The 24,080-nt window shown below is 41.4% G+C and overlaps 1 protein-coding gene across 4 annotated transcripts in view; it reads left to right on the forward strand.

The window, feature by feature from the left end:
* The window catches only part of vti1a (vesicle transport through interaction with t-SNAREs 1A), a 347,680-nt gene that overhangs the window by 25,873 nt on the left and 297,727 nt on the right, over positions 1-24,080 (forward strand). For all 4 annotated transcript variants that reach the window (XM_063071943.1, XM_063071941.1, XM_063071944.1 and 1 more), the window contains exons 2-3: positions 3,816-3,874; positions 10,104-10,214. In XM_063071943.1, the coding sequence (XP_062928013.1) occupies positions 3,816-3,874; positions 10,104-10,214 (170 nt within the window). The remainder of the gene's footprint in view (positions 1-3,815; positions 3,875-10,103; positions 10,215-24,080) is intronic.

Here is a 24,080-nt window from a genome sequence, read left to right on the forward strand (position 1 = left end):
ATGAAAACAGTGTGGATATTGGAAGTGTGAAATGAAAACAGAAACTGCCGTCAGGTAGCACTTGTAACGATAGTAACAAAGTTAATGTTTCAAATCGAAGACCTTTGCCAATTGTCTTGCAGAAGTGCAAGTCTTTAAGTTTTCCTCTGCTGAAAAGTAGGAATTCCATAGGTCTCTTTTACACTATTGATCCTGAGGGATAACAGATTCACTTTTACTTGGGTATGATATTGACCAAGGCATGATCCACCATCATTCCTAAAACATTTGCATATACTACAAATATTCTCTGTAGTGTGTTTGGAAGTCATAACATAATTAAGGAAAATAGCAAAAAAAACAAACTACTGGAGAAACTCAGCAGGACAATCACTAGGGGTGGTCGACGTTTCAGGTTGAGGCCTCGAATTCTAATGCAGGATCACGATCCAAAACCTTGACAGATGCTGCTTAACCTGTATGGTTCCTCCAGCAGTTTGCTTTCGATCTCCAGATTCCTGAATCTGCAGTCTATTGTGTCTTTATTCTTATAGTTTTGTTGTGTTATCACTGGGCTACGATATATATTCAATGAATCTAACTTTAGTTGTTTAATGTACTGTGAAGTAAAGTAAAGTTCAAAGCAAATTTATTATCAAAGTACATATATGTCACCATATACAACCCTGAGATTCATTTTCTTCTGAGCATTCACAGTAAATACAAGAAACACAATAAAATCACTGAAAGACTACACAAGGAATACAAGGTAAAAGGAACTGATGTGTAAAAGACAGCAAAATGTATAAATCAAACCGAAAGGGAAAAAAGCAATACATATCAATAACATGAGGTGACGAATCCTTGAAAGTGAATGATTTGGTTGTGAACAGCACCCACAAAATGCGGGAGGAACTCAGCAGACCAGGCAGCATCTATGGAAAAGAGCACAGGCGACGTTTCAGGCTGAGACTGTAACCAGGAATGGAGAAGAAAAGATGAGGATTCAGAGTAAGAAGGTAGGGGGAGGGGATGAAGAAGCACTAGGAGAGGGGTGAAACCGGGAGGAGCTGAGGGATGAACTAAAGAGCTGGGAAGGTGATTGGTGAAGGAGATACAGAAGGGGGAATCTGATAGAGGAGGAGAGAAGGCCATGGAAGAAAGAAAAAGGGGAGGAGCACCAGAGGTGCTGGGAAGTTAAGCAGATGAGAGAAGGAAATTGGAAAGGGGGATGGGGAATAGTGAAGTGGGGGGCATTACCAGAAGTTCGAGAAATCAATGTTCATGCCATCAGGTTGGAGGCTACCCAGACGGAATATAAAGAGTTGCTTCTCCAACCTGAGTGTGGCTTCATCGCGACAATAGAGGAGGCCATGGATGCACATGTTGGAATGGGAATAGGAAATGGAATTAAAATGGGTTGTCACTGGGAGATCCCGCTTTTTCTGGCAGACGGAGCGTAGGTGCTCGGCAAAGCGGTCTCTCAATATACATCGGGACTCACCGATATACAGGAGGCCACACTGGGAACATTGGACACAATATAGGACCCCAACAGACTCACAGGTGAAGTGTTGCCTCACCTGGAAGGACTGTTTAAGGCCTTGAGTGGTATTGAGGGAGGAGGTGGTGTGGCAGGTGTAGCACTTGTTCTGCTTGCAAGGGTAAGTGCCAGGAGGGTTATCAGTGGGGAGGGAGTCACGTAGGGAGCAATTCCTGTGAAAAGCAGAAAGTGGGGGGAGTGGGGGAGAGGGAAAGATGTGCTTGGTGCTGGGCCAATCACAATCAATAGAAAATCTGCAGATGCCAGAAATCCAAGCAACACACTCAAAATGCTGGAGGAACTCAGCAGGTCAGGCAGCTTCTATGGAAAAAAAGTACAGTCGACGTTTCGGACCGAGACCCTTCAGCAGGACTGGAGGAAAAAAAAAGATGATGGGTAGATTTAAAAGGTTGGGGAGAGGGGAGCGAGAAACACAAGGTTATAGGTGACCAAATGATAGTCAAGATGATAGACAAGGTGATAGTCGGAGCTCCCCTCCCCCCACCTTCAAACACTGACTTCTCATCTTTTTTTCTCCAGTCCTGCTGAAGGGTTTCGGCCAGAAACATTGACTATACTCTTCCATGGATACTGCCTGGCCTGCTAAGTTCCTTCAGCATTTTGTGTGTGTGGCTTGGTGGTGGGATCCCATTGGAGATGGCGGAAGATATGGAGAATTAGGTGCTGGATGTGGAGGCTGGTGGGGTGGTAGGTGAGGACAAGAGGAACCCTATCACACGTCTCTGCTCACCCCATCCTCCCGCCACCCCACTAGGGATAGGGTTCCTCTGGATCTCACCTACCACCCCACCGGCCTCCGTATCCAGCAAATAATTCTTTGTAACTTCCGCCATCTCCAACGGGATCCCACCACCAAGCACATCTGTCCCCTCCCACCCCCAATTTATGATTTCCGCAGGGATCACTCCCTGTACGACTCCCTTGTCCGTTCATCCCTCCCCACTAATCTCCCTCCTAGCACTTATCCTTGCAAGAGGAACAAGTGCTACTCCTGCCCCTACACCTCCTCCCTCACTACCATTCAGTGCCCTAAATAGTTCTTCCAGGTGAGGCGACACTTCACCTGTGAGTCGTTTAGGGCCATCTATTCTAAAGTCATTGCAACACACCAATATCGCTGAATCAGTGGGAGCCCTGGGCTTGTTTCCCTGAAACAAGACAGTGCCATTGAGGGGTGATGGGAGACAGCAATACTCGAACCTCATGTCCAGTCTATTCCGCAGTTTAGTTTTCATTGCATTCATTGCAGAGATATGTTGGAAATGGAAGCAACGTTTTCAGTGCTTTCGTGGCTATCTCAGGATATTTAGCCTTGACTTTGATCCAGAATGCTGGCAGAGATGTTATATCAAACATACTTTTCAGCCCGCCGTCATTTGAAAGCTCGAGGAGTTGATCCCCTTCCCGCGCTGACATGGATGACACGCGGGTAATGACTGCGTGTGCGTTGGAGCTCCACAGAGTGCGTGACAGGGAATGAGGAAAGGTGCAGTTGACTCATATCGCCAAATCATATCGTTCCCTCACGGCCCGGTAGCACTTGCTTTGCGGCCCGGTGGTTGGGGACCGCTGTCTTTTCAGACTCACCCTTCTCTAGCCCTGTATCTCTTTCAACAATCAACTCCCCAGCTCTTCACTTGCCCTCCTCTCCCAGTTTCACCTATCACCTTGTGTGTCTTCCTCTCCTCCCCCCACCTTTGACTCTGATTGCTCATCTTTTTTTTTCTCCAGTCCTTCCTAGGGGTCTTGGCCCGAAATGTTGACTGCATTTTTTTCCATAGATGCTGCCTGAGCTGCTGAGTTCCTCTAGTATTTTGAGTGTGTTGCTTTGAATTTTCTGCATCTGCATCGGCAGAATTTCTTTTGTTTGCCATTGACTGATAAACAGTTCAGTGGTTATTCTGTCTGGTTCAAGAGCCTGATGGCTGAGGGGTGATGTTGCGTTGTAAGACACTTCTGTATTTAACTGATAACTTTGCTATTTACCAAATAATTATGGAATTTTAAGTAACTGAACATCACACTTGTGTATCCTTGACACATTTACTACAAGTTTTTAATGTTGAAAGTAATAACTTTCTGATCTGAGCCTATGAGATCTGTCATCGTCAGTTGCTAAATTGCAACAATAACCAGTACAGGTATTTCTGTTGTGGTTTGTTTTGTTACTATTTTGGTGTCCTATTTAAATGCTGAAGTTGATACATACTGTTCTAATCAGTTAGGAAACTTTTTCATGAAATGAAATCTGGAATGTTTGTTTATTTTCTAGATGACAAGAAATCCATGGTGTCAAATGTGGAAAAGCAAATGGAAGAAGCTCGGGAACTGGTAAGAAATGTGTTATGTGGAATTCTGAATGTTATTTTTTTATGTTTATTTGGCGATATAGCACAGAACAGGCCCTTCCAGCCCAATGAGCCACGCTGCCCAGCAACCCACCTCATGACCAATTTACCTGCTAGCCAGAACGTCTTTGGACTGTGGGAGGAAACTGGAGCACCTGGAGGAAACCCACACACTCACAGGAAGGACGTACAAACTTCTAACAGAGGGTGCTGGAAATGTACTGCATACTCTAATGCCCCAAGCAGTGACAGCATCGTGCTAACCTCTACATACCATGGCATTTTATGGCCATTTATTCTTCATGCAGTATGGTAAAATTTAAACAGGAAAAGTGATAGGTGTAAGTTTTATTAATATAAAAACAGTAGCAATTTAAATAATTAAATTTTATGGACAACTCTGCAGTGGTTCAGTTTTAATATTAATTTAAACATGAAAGTCAAATTGTTCCAATCCATATGAAATTAAACTGGTTGAATTTAGTTGGATCCCATCTCTGCAGACATAAAAGTTGTGTTAATTTGTGTGCCTGATATGTAGTCACTCCCTTCGAAAAGCTTATGTCGGAGGTTCTTCCATGTTTTTGTTCTGACTGTAAGGATAGCCTCAGGTATTTAAGCAGGGTGCTGCATTTTCATACAAATTTCAATTGCTGAGATTTCTCCTCTGGCCTATAGTTTGGGAGAGTAGCTTTACAGTTTCTGAATTGCGTGCATCGTCCTTGATCAGATTCAGATTAGACTTCCATAGTAGCAAAAGAAAATTTGTATGGATTGCACACACATGAATTTCAAACTTTTGATCTGCGACTCTGGGGTTAGGCATCGCCACTAATTGCATCCCAAAGTAATTATGGAGAGAATTAATAGCAAGAAACAATACATGGATTTTAGTGTATGAAGAATGAAAATGGGTATGCTTAAAAAATCATTGCATATCTTCCTTCCCGCTCTCTCAGTTTCACGTAGCATGGAAATGGCCCTTTGGCCCACTGACGCTGTACTATCCAGTTACATTAATCCTTTATTCTCCCTGCTTTCTCATTATCAACTCCAGCTCCTCCGGTTTCTATCTGTCTATACACAAAGAGCAACTTTGGAACACAATCACAGGAGGATTGTGCATGGGTAACACTGGAGGTCAGGATTGAATCCAGATCACAGGTGCTGCAAGGAAGCTGCTCCACTGTCTACACTGCTATGACTATGTGCACTTCTTTTCAAAACGGCATCCAATTTGACTTTAATGAGATCTCATCTTGACTATAGAGATCTCCATTGATAGAAGTATCTTAAGAACAAAGTAGCTTCTCAATAGATTAAAGAGTGAGAATTAGGATATCCACCAAGGAGTTCAAATACATAAATAGTGAAGTGAATGGAAATATAGCATGCTTTTTGTATTTTATAACAAAAGATAACATTATAAGAACTTTAAGAAGACATCATGAATGAATGTCAGATTTCAAGTTTCAAGGTACATTTAGACCATAAGACCATAAGACAAAGGAGCAGAAGTAGGCCATTCAGCCCATCGAGTCTGCTGCGCCATTTTATCATCAGCTGATCCATTTTATCCTATTTAGTCCCACTGCCCCGCCATAACCTGGCTATGCAGATACCTATCAATCTCTGCCTTAAATACACCCAATGACTTGGCCTCCACTGCTGCCCGTGGCAACAAATTCCATAGATTCACCACCCTCTGACTAAAAAAATTTCTTCGCATTTCTGTTCTGAAAGGGTGCCCTTCAATCCTGAAGTCATGCCCTCTCGTACTAGACTCCCCCATCATGGGAAACAACTTTGCCACATCCACTCTGTCCATGCCTTTTAACATTTGAAATGTTTCTATGAGGTCTCCCCTCATTCTTCTAAACTCCAAGGAATACAGTCCAAGAGCAGACAAACGTTCCTCATATGTTAACCCTTTCATTCCCGGAATCATTCTAGTGAATCTTCTCTGTACCCTCTCCAACGTCAGCACATCCTTTCTTAAATAAGGAGACCAAAACTGCCCACAGTACTCCATGTGAGGTCTCACCAGCGCCTTATAGAGCCTCAACATCACATCCCTGCTCCTATACTCTATTCCTCTAGAAATAAATGCCAACATTGCATTCGCCTTCTTCACTACTGACTCAACCTAGAGGTTAACTTTAAGGGAATCCTGTACGAGGACTCCCAAGTCCCGTTGCATCTCAGAACTTTGAATTCTTTCCCCATTTAAATAATAGTCTGCCCGTTTATTTTTTCTGCCAAAGTGCATAACCATACACTTTCCAACATTGTACTTCATTTGCCACTTCTCTGCCCATTCTTCCAATCTATCCAAGTCTCTCTGCAGACTCTCCATTTCCTCAGCACTACCGGCCCCTCCACCTATCTTCGTATCGTCAGCAAACTTAGCCACAAAGCCATCTATTCCATAATCCAAATCGTTGATGTACAATGTAAAAAGAAGTGGCCCCAACACTGACCCCTGTGGAACACCACTGGTAACCGGCAGCCAACCAGAATAGGATCCCTTTATTCCCACTCTCTGTTTCCTGCCAATCAGCCAACGCTCTATCCACGTATGTAACTTTCCTGTAATTCCATGGGCTCTTATCTTTTATGTAGCCTCATGTGTGGCACCTTGTCAAAGGCCTTCTGAAAATCCAAATATACAACATCCACTGCATCTCCCTTGTCTAGCCTACTGGTAATTTCCTCAAAAAATTGTAATAGGTTTGTCAGGCAGGATTTTCCTTTAAGGAATCCATGCTGAGTTCTTGTCATATGCCTCCAGGTACTCTGTAACCTCATCCTTGACAATCGACTCCAACAACTTCCCAACCACTGACGTCAAGCTAACAGGTCTATAATTTCCTTTTTGCTTCCTTGCCCCCTTCTTAAATAGCGGAGTGACATTTGCAATCTTCCAGTCTTCCGGAACCATGCCAGAATCTATCGACTTTTGAAAGATCATCGCTAATGCCTCCGCAATCTCCACAGCTACTTCCTTCAGAACACGAGGGTGCATTCCATCTGGTCCAGGAGATTTACCGACCTTTAGCCTATTCAGCTTCCTGAGTACTTTCTCTGTCGTAATTGTGACTGCGCACACTTCTCTTCCCTGCCACCCTTGAGTGTCCAGTATCCTGCTGTCTTCCTCAGTGAAGACTGATGCAAAATACTTGTTCAGTTCCTCTGCCATCTCCTCATCTCCTATTACAATTTTTCCAGTGTCATTTTCTATCGGTCCTATATCTACTCTCACCTGTCTTTTACTCTTTATATACTTGAAAAAGCTTTTAGTATCCTCTTTGATAATATTTGCTAGTTTCCTTTCATAGTTAATCTTTTCTCTCTTAATGACCTTCTGTAAGGTTTTAAAACCTTTTGTAAGGTTTTAAAGACTTCCCAATCCTCTGTCTTCCCACTAATTTTTGCTTACTTGTATGCCCTCTCCTTAGCTTTAACTTTGGCTTTGACTTCTCTTGTCAACCACGGTTGCATCCTTTTTCCACCTGAAAATTTCTTCTTTTTTGGAATATACCTGTCTTGCACATTCCTCATTTCTCGCATAAACTCCAGCCACTGCTGCTCTGCCGTCTTTCCCACCAGTGTCTCTTTCCAGTCAACTTTGGCCAGTTCCTCTCTCATGCCACTGTAATTTCCTTTACTCCACTGAAACACCGACACATCAGATTTCGGCTTCTCTTTTTTTAATTTCAGAGTGAACTCAATCATGTTATGATCACTGCCTCCTAAGGGTTCCTTCACCTCAATCTCTCCAATCACCTCCGGTTCATTACACAATACCCAATCCAGTACAGCCGATCCCCTAGTGGGCTCAACAACAAGCTGTTCTAAAAAGCCATCTCGCAGACATTCTACAAATTCTCTCTCTTGAGATCCAGTGCCGACCTGATTTTTCCAATCTACTCGCATATTAAAATCCCCCACAATTATCATAACACTGCCCTTCTGACAAGCCTTTTCTATTTCCAGTTGTAATTTGTAGTCCACATCCCTGCAGCTGTTTGGAAGCCTATAAATAACTGCCTTCAGGGTCCTTTTACCCCTGCTATTCCTTAGCTCAACCCATAAAGATTCTGCACCTTCCGATCCTATATCACCTCGTTCTAATGATTTAATATCATTTCTTACCAATAAAGCCACGCCTCCCCCTCTGCCTACCTTCCTATCCTTCCAATACACCGTGTATTCTTGGACGTTCAGCTTCCAGAGACATGCATCCTTTATCCAGGTCTCAGTGATGGCCACAATATCATACCTGCCAATCTGTAGCTGTATAACAAGATCATCCACCTTCTTCCTTATGCTGCGTGCATTTAAGTACAACACCTTAAGACCAGTATTTGATACTTTTTGCTTTGATTTCACTGCAACTTTATTGCACTGCAACTCATCGCAATGGCTACACATTTGCCCCATCACCTGCCTGTCTTTCCTGACATCTTTACTGCTCACTATAGTATGCATGCGCTACACAACTCTGAGATTAGACTTCTCCAGACAGCCACGAAACAAAGAAAAGCCTAGGAGGCCATTCAAAGAAAAACATCAACCCCTCCACATGCAAAAAACATTGTGCTAACGGCAACAAGATCATCAAACCCCAACCCCTCTTTCGCAAAAAGAAATCGCATAAACGACAACAAGAACATCAAACCCCAAAGCCCACCACCTCCCCAAGCAAAAAACAAACAAACAAGTGCACAGTCACATTTATGGACCTAGTTTCGGGCACTTTATTGTGAGAGCATCAATAAAGATTTTAACATAATACATTTTCAAAATGATCCCAGAATTAGACAACTTACAAAGGGAAAGCATTTGAGAAATAACATTTATAAGTTTTCATTTTTAATGTTGGTTGGGCATTAGATGATAGATGATTTGCCACCTGTTTCTTGCCCTACTAGACTTCTACTCCCATTAATTTTGGTGGGTCTGGTTCACCCCTTTACTGGTGATAATAACAGTGAACATTTGGCTGTATGTATTCTGGCTGGGAAGTCAGTGAAATGAAGACCTAAAAGCTCAGAAAACTAGGACATTTGGCCCTTCTCACCTGTTCTACCATTCAAGGCAATCATGTCTGATCATCTATCTTAATACATGTTCTTACTCTCTCCCCACTCTCCATATGCCTTTTGTGTCTAGAAGTATCTCTCTCTTCCTTAATATATTCAGCCTTCTGAGGTCAACGGTTCGAAAGTATTACAATATGATAATATTGTATGCAAAAAGAAATACTTCTCTTTGTCTTGCTCTGTGCCCTCTGATTTTCACCCCTCTTTTATATTCTTTTGCCATTACATTGACTTTTCTGCATCCAGCCTTTTGTGCCTTGTTAGATCTCATTAAACATACAAAGTTTTGTATACTGTATTTCAATCAGTTTATTCATCCAAACTCTGGAAAATATAGGCCTTTATCTGTCAAAACTCTCCTAAGATAACAGTTATATTATGTCAGGAATCAGTCTGATGAACTTTTTATGCAATTACATATTTTATGTTAGATAAATAGATCAAAACTACATTCAGTATTCCAGGTATAGTTCCAAGCAGTGGGCTTTGAAATTATTTTTATTCAGTTTTATATATTTAGAGATACAGCACAGATAAGTGATTAATAACAGTTTCAACTATTATAATCACCTACTTTAATATTTTGAATATAGTCAGGAGATTTTCATATTTATAATGGTAGGATATCCCAAATTTGAATATGTGGTTTCTGGTTAACTGGACCTTCAGCCCTATTTAGGACAACTGTGAAGAAACACAAAGACTAATTGTGAAAATAGCTTGAATTCCTTTCAATTATTTGGGACACTGCTGCTTAATTGGGACAGGAGACTTCTGCAGAACAGTTTCTAACTAGCATCAGTCGCGTGCACGTTAGAAACTACATATGCTAAGAGCAAACAGTTTTTAAATAACATTAGTTGCGCATACTTGTGTAACTAATCGGCTGAAAGAGGCTGATTCAAAAAGCAGTGATTTTTGATAATTAAATTTTATGTTGGATTACGACACTAATTCATTCAGGGAGGCAATGAAGGCAGTCCATTAACTGCACTAGGTGCTTGCACTGATTTTGTTCATTTACAGTCAATCAAAAAAAAAACACAGCTTTTTGCTTAAAACTGATGTTCCAGCAATATTGTTTTCCTTTTATTTTATCTTTAACAGTTGGAACAAATGGACCTTGAGGTGCGTGAGATACCACTCCAGAGCCGTGGCCTGTTCAGCACCCGAATGAAGAGTTACAAGCAGGAACTGGCAAAGCTTGATAAAGACTTTGTAAGTTACTTTCTACAACTTGTAGAGAATAAAATCTGCACAAATGTCATAAATATTATCCATAAAATAGATGCAACTGCTTAATATATTTAACTGTTCTCAGTTTCACGAATGTACATAATTGTTGCCAGACTCTTATAGCTCTAATTGTTAATCACATCAAAAATCGTGTTTTTACGATAGATATTAATTGTGCAAATGTTTTGCTGTATTTGCTATTTGCTGCAAAGTCCATGTTATGGCTGAGTCAGTAAAGAAACTGCTGATGATGTTGTGAACCACGCAGTGTCACAAGTCACAAGCTATTTTTGTTTCTCTCTACATTGACTATGCTGACCATGACTTTAGAGCAGGGGTTCCTAACTTTTTGAAACCATGGACCAATACCGTGAGCCGGGGCAGGGAATCCCTGATTTAGAGGAAGGAGAGAAGCAAGAGAACCAGAAGAAAGTTTTCTTGTGCATTGAATTTTGGTTCATTACCCTTAGCGGTGGTGGAAGCAATCATCACTTTCACAGGCCTATTGAATGTATATTTAATAAGGAAAAATACAACGCTATGATGTGGAAGTAGGAGAGTAGAACTAATTGGACATCTCTTGCAAAGACACAGTGAGATGAATAGCCTCCTACTGTGCTGCAGTATTTTTTCATGCTAAGTTAATCTTGCATCGTGGTCATGTCAAGAAAAAATTATCTAGCCTTTCTACTCCTGACTCTTATCCTATAACCACTGCTGGGAGACCACAACTGTGGGCAAGAGCAAATGGTCTTTCCCATTTATCCCTTAGAGTTGAACAGTCTGACACCTCATTGTTGTGGATTTAATATTTCAGTGAAATATTGTAAATATATTTGATTAAGCATTCTTGTTCATTGAAATAATTTGTTATGGGTTATAAGTAAAAATATGTGAATTGTATACATCATTGCACTACCATGTCATGCGTGCTCACGTGTGGCTTAGCTACTAAGCCCGGCGGAACAGTTTTGACTGACAGGAGAAGGGGTAAAGGCGGGTCTTTGGCACCTTAAAACCAGTAATTTCAGGCAGATGGGGCCTGTCAGCCATGGTTGGCAGCTTATCTAGGAGAAGGAAAACTCTGATCTCAAACCTCTCCCGCCTTGCAGCTATACTCACTCATGGGGAAGGCTTTGGGACCAAACCCTGAGGGAAAAATCCGGAGCTGGAGTCCCGAAAGCAGTCCTACATTGAGTTCAATGCTGTCTGGCAACTTCTGTGACATTGCTGGTACCAAACTGCTGGTTCATCTCTGCCGTTCCTTTGGGTTCATCAGATGTGTAGAGAGGGGGAGCTTGCTACATGGGCAACAGCTTGCTCTCCATTTTGTACTGTCCAGGCTTGCGTATCCAGACAGCTAGGACGGAATATCCATGGTCAACTGTGATCAACGGAGGCCCTCACCTCACCTCACCTCACCTCGTGATTCGAACCCTGCCAACCAAGAACTTACACCGGAGTAAAGATAACTCTTGTGGGAATGACATTTGTAACAGTGAAATACATCAACCAACAAGCCACATTGTCCTTGTATGTGGATAAAAACAGGAGGGCCAGCATTGTGGGGCTGTAAATGCCTGAGGCAACTACAACCTGATTGGAGATTCAGCTACCATTCGCATGACACCTCCCCTGTATTAGAGTGAACTGAAAGCATATTAAGAAAGGTACTGGATGATGCCATCATTGCCTCCATGCAGTACAGCAGGAACTGTTGCCTAAAGGAGGGCAAATAGGTGTTGGTGCCAATCTCTGTGCCTCTGGTTGGAAAGCATATTGGACCATGCTGCTCAGAGAAATTGTGAAAGTAATGAAAGCGGTGGTCTGACTACAACAGTTTTTGTAGTCAACATATCTGAAAAAGCTTCTGATAGGTTAATCAGGTAGCTACTTGTGAAATATGGCTTGGATTTAAGCTGGGAGAGAGTTCAAGGAGCTGCAGGAAAGCTGCAAGCATTCAGCTTCTGTGAATATAAAGAACCAGAACTTACCCTGCGTGCATTAAGGGTACTGCATGAACTTCAAGCGGGAGACAAAAAGCTGCTTGTGAAAATAGATGCAAAACCCAAAGCCCAGCTGGAAAAATGAAAGGTCAAAAAGAAAGGAGGTAAGTAAAGAGAGAATTCATCAGATGATGTTGCGGTTGAGGAAACCAAGAGGTGAGATCAGATCGTAAAGGGAGCACTAGAAGGATTAGTTGGAGAATACTTGAGTGAACCTGGGATGCACATCCTAGAAAGATGAAAAAGGAAAAGGAGGAGGAGGATGATCAGTGCTCTCGAAATGGAAAGGATAAACAAGGCTTAATTTCTTGACAAATTAGCAAACTCAGAGATATTCACAAGAAACCAGAAGAAGAAAAAGGAAGACATGAAAAAGAAAGACGAGAAGTTGAAAAGGAGAGGAGATACGAAGAACATGAGTGAGAAAGAGAAAGGCATAAAGAAAGAAAGTAGCTGGAATCGGGAGAGAAGCAAGGGTCAGAGTACTATAAATAAAGCAGGAGAAGCTGAGAAGATAAGAAGCAAGGTATCCAAGGCTGTCTGAACCACCTCCTGCAATCTCAGAGTCAACTTCTACAACCACCACAGAGGAGGCCCCAGAACTTCACAGTCACAAGTCTTAACTGCCAAGCAGAGTGACCTCCTTTTCAGGAAAGATGTTTTCCCACAACAGTAAGAAATCCTTCACAGCGATTAAATCTTCAGGCCTGAGTGGGACAATTTAGTTTATTACGCTGTGGATGTCTGTATAGTAGTTGTACTATACAGTGTAGTTAAGATGCGTGCTATATTGAGTCGGAGTTTATAGCTAAGCAGGGAGGAGTGTTGTCTATTTAATATTTCAGTAATATTTGAGTATTATTGTAAATACATTGTTTGATTAAGCATTCTTGTTGAGTTAAATAATTCACTCCGGGTTATATGTAAAAATATGTGAATTGCATACGTTATGATGCTACAGTGTCATATGCACACCTTGCTTAAAGTAGAAATGAAATTAAGACCCATTCTGTTGGGCTCCCGTCTTTTTCCTTTCAATTAGCTTTATGATTCAGAGTTACAAAACATAACGCTTATGGCAATTGGATTTGTGAAGAGAAGTTTAGTACTTGGGTAAGTTTCTGAAGGATTGCTGGGGTGATATTTGGTATTTTCAGATGAGAGGAACAAATAGGGAAAAATAGAATGACAACATTACCATGAAAATACTGTGAACAATTGTTATTAAGCTTTTACGCAGAGGAAACTTTTCACACATTCAAAATACAAGGTTTGGTCCATAATATCAAAGGGGCTAGAAATAATACACTGCAATTTTTCTAAACAATAATATCCATTCACTATAATGGATTTTCTAGAAAAATAGAACAAAAATCACAGATTTTCAATTGGTTGTATTACCAGAGCCATTTTTTTTTGTCAATGATGTGAAGCTGGCATATGTTCTCCTGATTCGGTTTGCAATATTAAATAACAACATATACAGAATTCCTTGATTATCTGAACAAACAGGTAATAAACATATCTCAGTTTTTTTTCTTATGAAGCAGTTTAAAACAAAGCATAATCATGGCTAAGTTTAAATCTCTAACACTTGTATTGAAAGCAGCAACTGTGGTGGTCACTGCATACAGACTTGTTAGGAAAAGGAGATCAGAAAGCTGTTGTATGCTGTAAGGATGACAATTCATGATTGCTGTCAAGCTCAGAACCTTGTGAATCTTGTCAGCGTTTCTTTTGAGTGTGTTTTTTCAAGCTAGATTGGCTATAACATGGGATAGTATTGGTGTTACTGCATTACAAGGATATTAGTGACAGTGGCTGCAGGGAACTACTGTATATCTTAACAGCTCTCTCCACAAGGTTGGAAGAAAAATAGTCTTTTGCCTAAATTCTTTCAGGAGTGTTTTGTAGAATCTTTTACTTCAGCCTAAGCTAATGCTGTGCTAAAAGTGTTTAAATGTCTAGAGCTTAGGACCTGGATACCTTACTAGTTTGACAAACCATCAGCTAATTTATATTGGTATTCTAATGCTCATATACATGAAAAATCTGGCTCAGTAATTCTTTGTGTCAATATCTTATTTCAGATGTTCACTGTTTTGGGAATAGTAATTTTCCAACACTCAGTTTCCTCTGGATATCGTATTTATTTTCAAATGCATGCAGTTTTGATGTATCTGATCAGCCTTGTAATTTCTTTAACAAATCAACATAATACCAAAATTCTTTGGTTAAATTATTATGAATCGTTCAGCAAAATGATGAAAAAGTCAATCTTTTTGAAGGGTTTCTGCCCAACAAATTATTAGGATTGGGAGGAGACCCATAAAAATTCAGCAAGGGGTTAGAATATAGCATTCTTCTTTCATTAGGTTTTTTGTCATATTTTCCTGTCCTGTACTTTCATAATTGATTGGAGTGGGTGGTGTGCTGTATGAGGAGAGTTCAATGGTATGCATATTACAGCTTGTAGGAAGCCTCTTCTATCATAATAAAATATTGGTGCCAAAATGAGAGCTAAATTATTGTACTGAGTTCAAAAACAGAATTAAGTATGAAGTTTTATAAAGCACATCATTGTTGGTTAGTTTTGTCATGTGATGTATGCTATTGAGTTTGTCAGTTGAAACAGACTGTCAATTCTGATTGTGTGTGCTTGTTCTGTGATGTGAATGGCACTTCTCTGGGTGACTTACTCATGCATTTGCTGGCATAGCTGGAGCCCCAGTGTTTTCCATACCATTCCAACTGGAATTTAGGGAAAGAATTGGATGGCTTATTGGATGAATGTAGTTTGCTGGTGGCAATGAGTTTCTTTTTGCTTGAAATTTGATTTAGGTTTTGAAAGCTTTTTGTGCAAGATACTGATCTTGCCACTAGATGGCAGTGTTTTCTGCCTTTTTAATTGCTGCTGCAGAAATTGGATTTTTTTTTCATTTTGACTGTTTTCCTGTTTTTGCCTGAAAGACTTATTTTGGGATACAGTTGCAAAAATGCCAACTTTCCTTTCTCTCTGTTTATGTTTAAAGATAGGTCCTTTAGTTCCACATAGTAAATGCTTGTAAGTTACTCAGCTTTGTTGAACTCCTTCTTTCCTGACAACTATTCATGCTTTTCCTTGAAAGAGCCACAGTGCCGAATAGTATTAATGTAGTTATTGTGTCCAAAATATTTCTTTTTGGACCCCGTGAATGTGCACAGAAAGTCGTAAGGTCACTTGATAATTGGTACACCGAGATAGTCCAAAGGAAAAAGCAATAACAGAATATAGCATATAGACCACAAGACTTAAGATCAGAATTAGGCCATTTGGCCCATCGAGACTGCTACACCATTCAATTATGTTTGATTTATTATCCCTCTCAATCCCATTCTCTTGCCTCAGCTTTGATGCCCTCAAGTTTGTTTTAAATATACCCAATGACTTGGCCTCCACAGCCATCTGTGACAATAATTTCTGCAAATTCACCTTTCTCTGGCTAAAGAACTTACTCCTGATCTCTTTTCCAAGGGGATGAGCTTGTATTCTGAAGTTGTGCCGTCTGGTCCAAGACTCTCCAACTTTTGAAAAAACTCTCTCCATATCAGAATACTTTGGGCCTCATAGCTCAGAAAGGATGTGTTTTCATTGGAGAGAGTCTAGAAGAGGTTCACGAGGATGATTTGGGAATGAAGGGGTTAACATATGAGGAGTGTTTGGCAGCTTTGGGCCTGTACTCACTGGAATTTAGAAGATTGTGGGGGATCTCACTGAAATCTACCAAATGTTGAAAGGACTAGATAGGGTGGATGTGGAGAAGATGGTTCCTATGGTGGGTGTATTCAGAACTAGAGGGCACAGCTTCAAAATTGAGGGGCAACCTTTTAGGACAGAGGTAAGGAAGAATCTTTTTTCCAGAGAGTAGTGAATCTGTGGAAATCTCTGCCACAGATTGCAGTGGAGGCCAAGTCCATAAGTATATTTAAAGTGGAAGTTAATCGTTTCCTGATCAGTCAGGGCAGCAAAGGACATGGTGAGAAGGCAGGTGTATGGAGTTGAGTGGGATGTGACCAGATCAGCCATGATGGAATAGTGAAGCAGACTCAATGGGCTGAATGGCCTGATTCTGCTCCTCTGTATTGTGGTCTTGTGTCCAGTCTATCTTGGCCTTTTAATATGCTACAGTTCTAGATAGAGAGAAAATGCAGTGCAAGTGGACAGTACTATACAAGGGCCATAATGAGGTAGGTTGTGAATTCCAGAGTTCATCTTTATCATACATGATGTCAGTTAGAGTCCTACAACAGTGGGATAGAAGCTGACCTTGAGCCCAGCAGTGTGTGTTTCCAAATGTTTACCTTCTGTTCAATGGAAGGAGGGAGAAGAGAAATGACTGGGGTGGGAGGGGAGGGAACTCGAGGCAGTTAGAAGGGTAGATGTAGTCCATGGAAGGGAGGCTGGTTTTCATGATGGGCTGAGCTGTCTCCACCGTGTGCAGATTCTGTGTTTAATTTGATATTATCTGTGAATCTCAATTTGTAGATTCTAATAAAATGCTCCAAAATTAGATTTATTAATAAGCAAATCGATACAGGTAAAACTAAAGGCTGCTTTTGATCCATTGGATCCAAATAGAACTGTAAGACTTTGTTTCGGCATATTTGCCCATATTTTTCACACTTTTCCTTCCAACTAGTCAAGGAAGTTTTGAGGGCATCTTTGAAAGAAAGAAGGAAGGTTCTTTGATTGTAAGTATTGTCAGTGATGTACAGATATTACTTGTTATTAGTATTTTAAAATATTTACAATATAAACTACTTCGGCTTTTGGGCCTTTGAAACTATAAATATCAGTAAGACCAATGGAAATTGGGGAGCTTTCGAATTCGTTAGGATAATAGTATTGATTTTAAAGTATATAAACAAATCTTTTGGCCTGTTGTAACAGATCTTCAAATTCATTTTTGTTTGTTTTGATTTTGTTGATGTGTTTGTGGCTGTATGATGTGCAAAGTTGTTGTCAGGCTTTAACATTTCTTGGTTGTTCCTCTCCATTTGCTACTGTCCTTTATTTGCCGGGAGAGAATTGTGCTGACACATTAACTAAAAGAATTAAATGAGGTACATAGAACACAGTACAGGTCCTTCGGCCCACAATGTTGTGCCGACCATCAAACCCTGCCTCCCATATAAGCCCCCACCTTAGATTCCTCCATATACCTGTCTAGCAGTCTCTTAAACTTCACTAGTGTATCTGACTCAGGCAGTGCATTCCACGCACCAACCACTCTCTGAGTAAAAAAAACCTTCCTCTAATATCCCCCTTGAACTTCCCACCCCTTACCTTAAAGCCGTGTCCTCTTGTATTGAGCAGTGGTGCCCTGGGGAAGAGGCGCTGGCTATCCACTCTATCTATTCCTCTTATTATCTTGTACACCTCTATCATGTCTCCTCTCATCCTCCTCTCCGAAGAGTAAAGCCCTGGCTCCCTTAATCTCTGATCATAATGCATACTTTCTAAACCAGGCAGCATCCTGGTAAATCTCCTCTGTACCCTTTCCAATGCTTCCACATCCTTCCTACAGAGAGGTGACCAGAACTGGACACAATACTCCAAGTGTGGCCTAACCAGAGTTCTATAGAGCTGCATCATTACATCGCGACTCTTAAACTCTATCCCTCGACTTATGAAAGTTAACACCCCATAAGCTTTCTTAACTACCCTATCCACCTGTGAGGCAACTTTCAGGGATCTGTGGACATGTATCCCGAGATCCCTCTGCTCCTCCACACTACCAAGTATCCTGCCATTTACTTTGTGCTCTGCCTTGGAGTTTGTCCTTCCAAAGTGTACCACCTCACACTTCTCTGGGTTGAACTCCATCTGCCACTTCTCAGCCCACTTCTGCATCCTATCAATGTCTCTCTGCAATCTTTGACAATCCTCTACACTATCTACAACACCACCAACCTTTGTGTCGTCTGCAAACTCGCCAACCCACCCTTCTACCCCCACATCCAGGTCGTTAATAAAAATCACGAAAAGTAGAGGTCCCAGAACAGATCCTTGTGGGACACCACTAGTCACAATCCTCCAATCTGAATGTACTCCCTCCACCACCACCCTCTGCCTTCTGCAGGCAAGCCAATTCTGAATCCACCTGGCCAAACTTCCCTGGATCCTATGCCTTCTAACTTTCTGGATAAGCCTACCGTGTGGAACCTTGTCAAATGCCTTACTAAAATCCATATAGATCACATCCACTGCACTACCCTCATCTATATGCCTGGTCACCTCCTCAAAGAACTCTATCAGGCTTGATAGATACGATCTGCCCTTCACAAAGCCAGGCTGACTGTCCCTGATCAGACCATGATTCTATAAATGCCCATAGATCCTATCTCTAAGAATCTTTTCCAACAGCTTTCCCACCACAGACGTAAGGCTCACTGGTCTATAATTACCCGGACTATCCCTACTACCTTTTTTGAACAAGGGAACAACATTCACCTCTCTCCAATCCTCCGGTACCATTCCCGTGGACAACGAGGACATAAAGATGCTAGCCAGAGGCTCAGCAATCTCTTCTCTCGCTTCGTGGAGCAGCCTGGGGAATATTCCGTCAGGCCCCGGGGACTTATCTGTCCTAATGTATTTTAACAACTCCAACACCTCCTCTCCCTTAATATCAACATGCTCCAGAACATCAACCTCACTCATATTGTCCTCACCATAAAAAGATCTTGTATTAGAAATAAATTGGTAAACAATGTTTCAAACTCTCCATAAAAGTCTGTGAAAAACCTATGTGGAGGAAAGAAAAATAAATGGTGCATTCAGTTTTGTGAGTGACTTCAGATCTGCTTTTACTGAATTTTAGATGTATAAGAACTCTCTTTCTTTCTCTAGGTGATTTGATAGAATACCAAAGCTTCATGTTCATGTAATTGCTTTAACAAATTAAAAAAATGTAAAGAATAAGGTTTATTTAATTCATTGGAAGTGTCAACCACAGGTAATAAAGGTGTTGCTCATCGTTCATTGTTTTAGAGAAGGAAATTGTGGGTAAGTTTCTTAAGTTTTTGCAGTGAAGGTTTTACCATGGTGTTGTTAGGTAGGAAAATCAAGCATTTGAATCCAGCAAGTTCAAATGTGGAGCTAGGATGGTGATGCTCTTCAAGAAGCTTTAGTGTGTCTAGGATACTGACTTAAGCAATACCTGCTGAGTGCCTCCATCATTTTGTGTGTGTTACTTCAGAAGTGTCCTGGATTTGAAATGATTGGCCATCTGCAGTCATAACCATCTTTCAATGAAGATGGTTATAATTTGGGTCAATGGTTAAGGGTTATTAATCTGAAACGGTAAGTTGTTTCCATTGGTAGGTGACACTAGAACAAGGAGACTTTGCCTCAAGATTCAGGGGAGAAGATTTAGGATGGAGATGAGGAGGAACTGTTTTTCCCAGAGGGTGGTGAATCTGTGGAATGCTCTGCACAGAGAAGCAGCTGAGGCTTCCTCACTAAATATATTTAAGAAACAGTTAGATTGGTTTTTACGTAGTAATGGAATTAAGGGTTATGGGGAAAAGGCAGGTAGATGGAGCTGAGTTTACGGACAGATCAGCCATGATCTTATTGAATGGTGGGGCAGGCTTGATGGGCCGGATGGCTGACTCCTGCTCCTATTTCTTATGTTCTTATGTGTTGTCTTTGTAAGCAAATCTATAAACATCCAGCATCTGTGGAATCTCTTGTATCTATAAACATTATCTGGGTTAGATGTAAGAAAAACAGAGTGCTGTAAGTTTAGAGTTAAATAGGTTAGATCAGGGGTTTCCAACCTGGGGTCCACTGACCCCTTTGGTTAATGGTAGGGGTCCATGGCATCAAAAAGGTTGGGAATCTTTGGTTAATGGTAGGGGTCCATGGCATAAAAAAGTTTGGGAACCCCTGGGTTAGATGAAATGGGTGGAGAAGAAAAACTGAGAGATTCATTGCAGACTGTGAGCATGCTGATCCAAAGGCCTGGAGAAGAAAAGAGCCAATGGATGTATCCAGGTAGAAGGGAAACTTTGAAGACTGAAGAAAAGATCTGAGGAGACATGCGATATAAGTTCATGGCCTAGTTCCTAGTACCTATTTCAAGGACATGTTATTTGCTTTGGATAGAAGAGGGGTGGTTGGTGAGACGGAATAGTGAAAACATGGAAAAATCGATATAGAGTCATAGAGTACTACAACACAGAAAGAGGCCCTTCAGCTTGTCTAGATCGTGCTAACCTGGTCTTCTGCCTTTTCCCGTCTACCTGCAACCGGACCATGTACCTATCCAAGCTCTTCAGTGTTGTAATTGAACTTGTATCTACCACTTTTGCTGGCTGCTTGTTCCACACTCAGGCCACCCTGTGCTGTTTCCTCCTCAGATTCCTCTTAAGTACTTCAACCTTTCACTCCAAACCTATGACCTGTAGTTCTAATCTCACCCAACCTGAGGTGAGAAAGCTGCTGAATGAATGAGGAATTGGGTCAGGATAGTGAAGAGGGAAGAATGAACAAAAGAGGCATTGATATCAAAGAGCTGTCGAAGCTTGTGATATTTTAAAATTGACAGAAAGAAAGGTTTTAAGTTAAAATTCTGGATAAGGCTAAGGAGGATATTGAACATGGACCTAGGTCACTCTGAGCAAGTCAGTGCAGCTGAGTTGAAAGTATGAGATCATATATGTCATACTGTATGGATCACGGGGTGAGAAAAAATCAGTACAGGGAGATCTATAACTATAGGTAGACCTAAAGCTATTTCAGTTGCTTTAAGTCTGAGATGGTGATTACTGCTGAGAAAAAAGATGAGTGTAAGTGAAACCTGGTTTAAGCCTAGGAGGAAGCTAAAACCAATGAATATGAGCAAAGCAGGAAGCAAATAAAAATCCTACAGTTGAGAAGACCAAAACTTATTCAAGGACTTCTTCAAGCAAAAAAACAAAATGCTAGAATTCCTCAGCAAGTCAAAGAATATCTATAAATAAAGATATTGTTATATCTCGGAGGTAACATCAAAACTAGAAAATGTTAAGAAACAACTCAATTTTTGACGAAGCACAGTGTAGAAATGTGAAGGGGAGGTAATTGAGAACTGATTGGGATGATAGCACTATTTCATAATGGATGTTGATGAGATGAGGTATTTTTTTAAAAACTGTAAATGTATATTCCTAATTATACTGGAAGGGTATATAACCTTGCTGTTTCTCTAACATAATAATTAAAAAGAGATGAAGGTCTGCTCCTCAAACTAGCAACATTTCTTTGGAACTGTCCAGGAGGTTAAGGATGACATAGTTAGAGCTAGAGTTGGTTGGTTGCAGAATTAAAGTGACGGCCGACTGAAGTTTGTGGTCATGCTTGAAGAATGCTGCTGTTTTATCTAAATACTTGGGGTTGGAAGATATAAGCTTCATGGATAAGTGGTGCTTTTCTAGTACTTGTATTAGAAGATGCTGTGTGAAGGAAAGGGACTGTAACCAACATAACCTTCTCGCAATTCCTCCGTCTCCGCCGCATCTGCTCTCAGGATGAGGCTTTTCATTCTAGGACGAGGGAGATGTCTTCATTTTTTAAAGAAAGGGGCTTCCCTTCCTCCACTATCAACTCTGCTCTTAAACGCATCTCCCCCATTTCACGTACATCTGCTCTCACTCCATCCTACCACCACCCCACTAGGAATAGGGTTCCCCTGGTCCTCACCTACCACCCCACCAGCCTCCGGGTCCTACATATTATTCTCCGTAACTTCCGCCACCTCCAACGGGATCCCACCACTAAGCATATCTTTCCCTCCCCCCCTCTCTCTGCATTCCGTAGGGATCGCTCCCTACACAACTCCCTTGTCCATTCGTCCCCCCCCATCCCTCCCCACTGATCTCCCTCCTGGCACTTATCCGTGTAAGCGGAACAAGTGCTACACATGCCCTTACACTTCCTCCCTTACCACCATTCAGGGCCCCAAACAGTCCTTCCAGGTGAGGCATCACTTCACCTGTGAGTCGACTGGGGTGATATACTGCGTCCGGTGCTCCCGATGTGGCCTTTTATATATTGGTGAGACCCGACGCAGACTGGGAGACCGCTTTGCTGAACACCTACGCTCTGTCCGCCAGAGAAATCCTGTCCGCCAGGATCTCCCAGTGGCCACACATTTTAATTCCACATCCCATTCCCATTCTGACATGTCTATCCACGGCCTCCTCTACTGTAAAGATGAAGCCACACTCAGGTTGGAGGAACAACACCTTATATTCCGTCTGGGTAGCCTCCAACCTGATGGCATGAACATTGACTTCTCTAACTTTCGCTAGGCCCCACCTCCCCCTCGTACCCCATCTGTTACTCTTTTTTATGCACACATTCTTTCTCTCACTCTCCTTTTTCTCCCTCTGTCCTTCTGAATATACCTCTTGCCCATCCTCTGGGTCACCCCCCCCCGTCTTTCTTCCCGGACCTCCTGTCCCATGATCTTCTCGTATCCCCTTCTGCCTATCACCTGTCCAGCTCTCGGCTCCATCCCTCCCCCTCCTGTCTTCTCCTATCATTTTGGATCTCCCCCTCCCCCTCCAGCTTTCAAATCCCTTACTCACTCTTCCTTCAGTTAGTCCTGACGAAGGGTCTCGGCCTGAAACGTCGACTGCGCCTCTTCCTATAGATGCTGCCTGGCCTGCTGCGTTCACCAGCAACTTTGATGTGTGTTGCTTGAATTTCCAGCATCTGCAGAATTCCTGTTGTAACCAACATAATAAGGCTTCCACTGGAGCATTTTATAGTTGAACCATCATCTTTCCTTAGTATGCTTCCCTTAAAATCCCCCAAACCTTCTTTACCCTCCTCCTTTAAGAGCTCAGAAACCTACCTCTTCAACCAAGCTTTTGCCCACCTTTCCAATATTTTGTATATAGTCTGATTTCACACCCATACTAATCTTGAACATATAGACATGTACATTTCATGACCGACTTAGAGTCCTCAATGCACTTCTCATTATTCTGGTTTCCTGACCATCCATACATTTTCTGTGATCAGTAGCCGTAATAGCAATCAATAATAGGTGGCAAATGGTGGCTCTTATTCTCTCTTTGACTACATTTCTATACATTTAAAGTTAACATAGAAATTCTCTCCTCATTTTTCATGTAATTGAAAATGATAACTGTTCTTAACTGTAGCATTCTTCCAGCTAATTTTTGATTGAAATTCAGGGACACCAAGATCTTCCCTCAGCGAAGAAACTTATAGCTGTATGAGCATTATTAACCATGTCACTCAAAAGGATTCCAGCAAAATGTTAGTTAATTCTCAAACTCACTAGAAATGGAGTTTTCCTTCCTAATTTCTCTCAAATGTTTAGTTGCATTTACAATAACACTTTTAAGATCTCATTGTCCCCAAATGTGCTGAATTTGAATTAAAAATTAGCTGGAAGTATGCTGCATGAATATCTGTAGCTACTGCTATTCATAGCAAACTATCCTTTAGTCAGATAGGTCAATAAAATATTATTTTGACTGTAAGTTATTAAATGCTATTACAATGCAAGTGACCTGGGTTTAAATCCACTGCTGTCAGTAAGGAGTTTGTACGTTCTCCTCATGACCACGTAGATTTCCTCCAGCTGTTTCAGCTTACTGCTACATTCCAAAGATGTACGGGTATGTACGGGTAGCACTTGGGTATTGTTGGGTGGTGTGGGCACATTGGGCCAGAAGGGACTCCTGTTCTGCTGTATCTCTCAGTAAATAAATAAGTTCTTCAGCCAAGTGCTACATCTTTTTCTGAAGAGCAATGACATGAAAACAGAAAGATGATTTT

Source organism: Mobula hypostoma, chromosome 19, assembly GCF_963921235.1.
Source record: "Mobula hypostoma chromosome 19, sMobHyp1.1, whole genome shotgun sequence".
Classification (NCBI taxonomy): Eukaryota; Metazoa; Chordata; class Chondrichthyes; order Myliobatiformes; family Myliobatidae; genus Mobula; species Mobula hypostoma.